Source organism: Phasianus colchicus, chromosome 37 (genome assembly GCF_987193195.1).
Source record: "Phasianus colchicus chromosome 37, bPhaCol1.hap1.1, whole genome shotgun sequence".
Lineage (NCBI taxonomy): Eukaryota > Metazoa > Chordata > Aves > Galliformes > Phasianidae > Phasianus > Phasianus colchicus.
In genome coordinates, this window is record NC_143472.1 from 1,786,917 (window position 1) to 1,793,620 (window position 6,704).

At 65.8% G+C, this 6,704-nt stretch overlaps 1 protein-coding gene across 6 annotated transcripts in view; it reads right to left on the minus strand.

Moving 5' to 3' along the window:
- The window catches only part of AHNAK (AHNAK nucleoprotein), a 38,648-nt gene that overhangs the window by 20,101 nt on the left and 11,843 nt on the right, over nucleotides 1-6,704 (minus strand). For 4 of the 6 annotated variants that reach the window (XM_090129559.1, XM_090129560.1, XM_090129555.1 and 1 more), the window contains exons 2-5: nucleotides 5,031-5,084; nucleotides 4,025-4,051; nucleotides 2,559-2,712; nucleotides 1,588-1,775 (exon numbers count right to left, since the gene is read on the minus strand). In XM_090129559.1, the coding sequence (XP_089985685.1) occupies nucleotides 1,588-1,775; nucleotides 2,559-2,712; nucleotides 4,025-4,051 (369 nt within the window). In that variant the 5' untranslated portion in view covers nucleotides 5,031-5,084. The remainder of the gene's footprint in view (nucleotides 1-1,587; nucleotides 1,776-2,558; nucleotides 2,713-4,024; nucleotides 4,052-5,030; nucleotides 5,085-6,704) is intronic. The other 2 variants (XM_090129557.1, XM_090129558.1) reach the window with 1 other exon arrangement.

Below are 6,704 nucleotides of genomic sequence, written 5' to 3' on the forward strand. Positions count from 1 at the left end.
CCACTGTAGATACACCAATACTCCTCATCGTCACCGCTCTGATAACGGCACAGCCAATGAGCAACAGCCTTCAGCCCCACACTGCGCCCCACAGACCCCACAGGACCCCCAATTCACCCCATAGATCCCCAGGAATTCCCCTGAATCCTCCATTCACCCATGGACCCCCAGGAACTCCCCCCACCACAGATGCGCCGATACTCCTCATCGTCACCGCTCTGATAACAGCACAGCCAATGAGCTGCGGCCTTCAGCCCCACACTGCGCCCCACAGACCCCCAAGACTCCCCACAGGACCCCCATTCACTCCATGGACCCCCAGGAACTCCCCCCACTGTAGATACGCAGATACTCCTCATCATCACCGCTCTGATAACGGCACAGCCAATGAGCTGCAGCCTTCAGCCCCACGCTGCGACCTGCAGACCACCAGGACCCCCCCCCAATTCCCCCAAGCACCCACCAACTCACCAAGACCCCCTTCCCTTCTCCATTCTGACCACCCCCTCCCTAAGGAACCCCACCAGCTCACCAGGACCCCTTTCCCCACCCTTCCAACCCCACCTTTCCCCCAAGGACCCCCCAACCCCGCTCACTAAGAACCCCTTCCCCTTCCCCTTCTGACCCCCTCCCAACGACCCCCCAACTCACCACGACCCCCTTCCTCATCCCCTTCTGCCCCTCGCCCTCTCCCCAAGGACCCCCCCCAGCTCACCAGGACCCCCTTCCCCACCCCCTTCTGACCCCCACAACCCCAGGATCCCCTCCCATCCTCCTCCCTAAGGACCCCTCAGCTCACCAAGACCCCCTTTCCCACCTCTTCCAATCCCCCCCTGCCCCCAAGGACCCCCCCCCAGCTCACTGAGGCCCCCTTCCCACCCCCTTCTGACCCCACACCCCCCAGGATCCCCCTCCATCCTCCCCCCAACCCCCTTCTGCCCTCCCTCCCACCAAGGACCCCCCCCAGCTCACCAGAACCCCCTTCCAACCCCATTCTCACCCCACAACCCCAGGATCCCCTTCCATCCTGCTCCCCAAAGACCCCCTCACCTCACCACGACCCCCTTCCCCACCCCTTCTGACCCCTTCTTCCCCCAAGGACCCCCCCCAGCTCACCAGAACCCCCTTCCCCACCCCCTTCTGCCCCTCCCTCCCCCCCAAAGCCCCCCCAGCTCACCAAGAACCCCTTCCTCACCCCCTTCTCAACCCCTCCTTCCCCCAAGGACTCCCCCCAACTCACCACGACCCCCTCCTGCCCCTCCCTCCCCCCCGAAGTCCCCCCAGCTCACCAAGAACCCCTTCCTCACCCTCTTCTGATCCCTCCCGTCCCCCAAGGACCCCCCAGCTCACCAGAACCCCCTTCCCCACCCCCTTCTGCCCCTCCCTCCCCCCAAACCGCCCCCCCAGCTCACCAAGAACCCCTTCCTCACCCCCTTCTCAGCCCCCCCTCCCCCCAAGGACTCCCCCAACTCACCACGACCCCCTCCTGCCCCTCCCTCCCCCATAAAGCCCCCCCAGCTCACCAAAAAACCCCTTCCTCACCCCCTTCTGCTCCCCCCCCAGCCCCAAGGACCCCCCCCAGCTCACCAGGACCACCTCAGGGCTGCTGCCCCCCGGCGTTCCGTGCCCCCACAGCGTTTCCCCATGGGGGGATTTGTCCCCCCTGCGCTGCAGCCGCAGCCCCACCGTGTGGTGCCCCATGGAATCCAGGAGCTGCGCCACCTCCCCAGACTCCAGGTGGTCGAAGTAGACCGTGGCACTGACAATTTGGTCCCCTGGGAGGAGAGGGAAGAGGGAGGGGGGTGAACGTGTGGGGAGAGGGGCGTGGGGTGGGGGTGGGAGGTGGGGCTGAGGGTGGGGAGAAGGGAGGAGGTGGAGGAGGGGGAGGAGGATCTGGGGAGATGGAGGGAAAAGGGTGAGGGGGTGGCTGGGGAGAGGGTGGGAGGACTGAGGGGGGAGGAGGATCTGGGGAGGGGGAGAGGGAAGGTTTGGGGAGATGGTCAGGTGGTGGTGGTTGGGGGGAGAGTGGGAGGGAGTCTAAGGGGGGAAGGGAGGATTGAAATAGGGGAGGAAGGGGGTGAGTGTGTGGGGAGAGGGGCGTGGGGTGGGGGTGGGAGGTGGGGCTGAGGGTGGGGAGAAGGGAGGAGGTGGAGGAGGGGGAGGAGGATCTGGGGAGAGGGAGGGAAAAGGGTGAGGGGGTGGTTGGGGAGAGGGTGGGAGGACTGAGGGGGGAGGAGGATCTGGGGAGAGGGATGGAAAAGGGGAAGGGGGGGAAAGGATGGAAAAAGGGGAAGGGGGAGTGTGTGGGGAGAGGGCAGGAGGACTGAGGGGGGAGGAGGGGGAGATGGTGGGGGGATGTGGGGATCCAGAGGTCGGGAGAGGGTGGGAGGATGGGAGTGAGGGGCCTGAGGGGGGAAACAGGGAGATGGGAGAGGATCTCCCCCCAAACCCCAAACAAAACCCCGGGATTCCCGCCCCAAAAAACCCCAACCCCTCTCTCCCCCCCCCCCGGCCCCCCGAAGGCCCCAGAATCTGGTGATTTCAGCCCAAATTCTCACCCTCCTGCACGACGCCGGCTCGCGCCGCGGGCGACCCCTGCTGGACGCTTTGGACGAAGAGGCCGCGCTCCGTCTGAGCGATGGTCAGCCCGTGGGGGGCGCCGCCAGCAAAAGGGGCGAAAAGAACCTCGCGGGTGTCGTCTGTGAGATCCATCTGGGGAGAGGGACGGGGTGAGGGAGGGGAGAGGGGAGGACGGGGAGAGGGAGGGGAGGACGGGGTGAGGGAGGGGAGAGGGGAGGACGGGGAGAGGGAGGGGAGAGAACCTCATGGGTGTCGTCTGTGAGATCCATCTGGGGAGAAGGATGGGGTGAGGGAGGGGAGAGGGGAGGACAGGGAGAGGGAGGGGAGAGGGGAGGACGGGGAGAGGGAGGGGAGAGGGGAGGACGGGGAGAGGGAGGGGAGAGAACCTCATGGGTGTCGTCTGTGAGATCCATCTGGGGAGAGGGATGGGGTGAGGGAGGGGAGAGTGGAGGACAGGGAGAGGGAGGGGAGAGGGAGGGGAGAGAACCTCGTGGGTGTCATCTGTGAGATCCATCTGGGGAGAGGGAGGGGAGAGGGGAGGACGGGGAGAGGGAGGGGAGGACGGGGTGAGGGAGGGGAGAGGGGAGGAGAGGGGAGGAGAGGGGAGGAGAGGGGAGGAGAGGGGAGGAGAGGGGAGGAGAGGGGAGGAGAGGGGAGGAGAGGGGAGGAGAGGGGAGGAGAGGGGAGAGAACCTCGTGGGTGTCATCTGTGAGATCCATCTGGGGAGAGGGATGGGGAGAGGGAGGGGAGAGGGGAGGACAGGGAGAGGGAGGGGAGAGGGAGGGGAGAGGGAGGGGAGAGGGAGGGGAGAGGGAGGGGAGAGGGAGGGGAGAGAGAGGGGAGAGAGAGGGGAGAGGGAGGGGAGAGGGAGGGGAGAGAACCTTGTGGGTGTCGTCAGTGAGATCCATCTGGGGAGAAGGATGGGGTGAGGGAGGGGAGAGGGGAGGACAGGGAGAGGGAGGGGAGAGGGGAGGACGGGGAGAGGGAGGGGAGAGGGGAGGACGGGGAGAGGGAGGGGAGAGAACCTCATGGGTGTCGTCTGTGAGATCCATCTGGGGAGAGGGATGGGGTGAGGGAGGGGAGAGTGGAGGACAGGGAGAGGGAGGGGAGAGGGAGGGGAGAGAACCTCGTGGGTGTCATCTGTGAGATCCATCTGGGGAGAGGGAGGGGAGAGGGGAGGACGGGGAGAGGGAGGGGAGGACGGGGTGAGGGAGGGGAGAGGGGAGGAGAGGGGTGATGGAGGGGAGGAGAGGGGAGGAGAGGGGAGGAGAGGGGAGGAGAGGGGAGGAGAGGGGAGGAGAGGGGAGGAGAGGGGAGGAGAGGGGAGAGAACCTCGTGGGTGTCATCTGTGAGATCCATCTGGGGAGAGGGATGGGGAGAGGGAGGGGAGAGGGGAGGACGGGGAGAGGGAGGGGAGAGGGAGGGGAGAGGGAGGGGAGAGAACCTTGTGGGTGTCGTCAGTGAGATCCATCTGGGGAGAAGGATGGGGTGAGGGAGAGGGAGGGAGGGGAGAGGGAGGGGAGGAGAGGGGAGGACAGGGAGAGAGAGGGGAGAGAACCTCATGCGTGTCATCTGTGAGATCCATATGGGGAGAGGGATGGGAGGTGAGGAAGAGGGAGGGGAGGAGGGAGGGAGGGAGAGGGAGCAGAGGAGTGAGGGAGGGGAGGAGAGCGAGGGACAGGGAGAGGGAGAGGAGGGGGAGGGGGAGGGAGAGGGAGCAGAGGGGAGGGAGGAGGGTCAGGTAGAGGGAGTGGAGGAGGATGAGGGGGAGGGGAGAAGGGGGAGGGAGAGGGAGCGGATAAGAGGATGAGAAGGGGAAGGCAAGGGAAGGGAGGAGAGGGAGGGGGTCAGGGAGAGGGGAGGGAGGAGAGAGGGAGGACGAGGAAGGGGGATGGGGAGGGAAAGAGAAGGGAGAGGGAGGGGAGAGGAAGGGGAGGGGAGGGGAGGAGGGAGAAGGGGGGAGGGAGGGAGAGGGAGGGGGTAGGGGGATGGGAACAGGGAGGGAGAGAAGGAGAGGGAACGGAGAGAGAGAAGAGGGAGGGAGAGGGGGAAGGGAGAGGGGAGGGAGAGGGAGGGGAGGGGAGGAGGGAGGTCAGGGAGAGGGAAGGGCGGAGTGGGAGGGAGAGGGAGGAAAGGGAGAAGGGAGGGGAGGAGAGGGAGGGAGAGGGGGAGGAAGAGGGAGAGGGAGGAGGGAAGGACAGGGAGAGGACGGGGGGAGGGAGGGAGGGAGGGGAGGAGAGGGAAGGGAGAGGGAGGAAAGGGAGAAGAGAGGGGAGAAGAGGGAGGGGGAGTGGAGGGAGGGAAGGGAGGGGAAGGGAAAAGGGAGGGAAGATCGAAGGTGGGGGGAAGGAAGGAGGGAGGGAAGGGAGAGGGAGGGGAGGGGAGGGGAGGGGAGGGGGAGAGGGGAGGGGAGAAGGGGAGAGGGAGGGGGGCGTGGGGGAGTCTCCCACCTTTGGTGCCTCCGGGGCCGCAGCGCCGCTCCGACCTCACCGTGCTGCGCGCATCTGGGGGCACAGAGCGGCTCCGTCACCGCTGCCCCACTGCGCCCCACAGCGCCCCATAGAGACCCATAGAGACCCACAGCGCCCCACAGCACCCCCATAGAGACCCACAGCGCCCCACTGTGCCCCACAGAGACCCATAGCGCCCCACAGCGCCCCACAGCACCCCCATAGAGACCCACAGCGCCCCAATTGGCCCCATAGAGACCCATAGCGCCCCACAGCGCCCCATAGAGACCCACAGCGCCCCACTGTGCCCCAATTGGCCCCATAGAGACCCATAACACCCCACAGAGCCCCACAGCGCCCCATAGAGACCCACAGCGCCCCACAGCGCCCCATAGAGACCCACAGCGCCCAACAGCGCCCCATAGAGACCCATAGCGCCCCACTGTGCCCCAATGCGCCCCCCATAGAGACCCATAACACCCCACAGAGCCCCACAGCGCCCCATAGAGACCCCATAGTGCCCCACTGTGCCCCATAGCACCCTACATTGTCCCATAGAGACCCATAGCACCCCACAGCGCCCCATAGTGCCCTATAGCACCCCATAGCACCCCACAGTGTCCCATAGAGACCCATAGCACCCCATAGCGCCCCATAGTACCCCACAGTGCCCCATAGCAGCCCATAGCGCCCCATAGCGTCCCATAGAGACCCACAGCACCCCACTGCGCCCCAGTGCACCCCATAGAGACCCATAACACCCCACAGGGCCCCATAATGCGCCCCATAGAGACCCCACAGCGCCCCACTGTGCCTCAGTGCACCCCATAGCACCCCACATTGTCCCATAGAGACCCATAGCACCCCACAGTGCCCCATAGCAGCCCATAGCGCCCCACTGTGCCCCAGTGCACCCCATAGAGACCCATAACACCCCACAGGGCCCCATAATGCACCCCATAGAGACCCCACAGCGCCCCACAGCACCCCATAGCGCCCCATAGCACCCCACAGCACCCCATAGTGCCCCCATAGCGCCCCACTGTGCCCCAGTGCACCCCACAGCACCCCACATTGTCCCACAGAGACCCATAGCACCCCACAGCACCCCATAGAGCCCGACAGCACCCCATAGCGCCCCATGGTGACCCATAGCGCCCCACAGCACCCCATAGAGCCCCACAGCACCCCATAGTGCCCCATAGAGCCCCATAGCACCCCATAGTGCCCCATAGCGCCCCATAGTGCCCCATAGCGCCCCACACCGCCCCATAGAGCCCCCTAGCACCCCAGTGTCCCACGGAGATCCATAGCGCCCCACAGCACCCCATAGAGACCCACAGCACCCCACAGCACCCCATAGTGCCCCACAGTGCCCCATAGCACCCCATAGGGCCCCACAGTGTCCCACAGCGCCCCATAATGCCCCCTGGCACCCCATAGCACCCTACAGCACCCCAAAGCCACCCCAAATCCACCCTACAGCCACCCCAAAGCCCCAAAACCCCACAGGAAGGGGATGCGAAAGGAAAGCAAAACCCCAAAGCCCCAAAACCCCACAGCCACCCCAAAGCCACCCCATACCCAGAACCCATCACAACCAGCCCCAAAGCCACCCTACAACCACCCTACAGCCACCCCAAAGCCGCCCTACAGCCACCCCACACCCAGAAC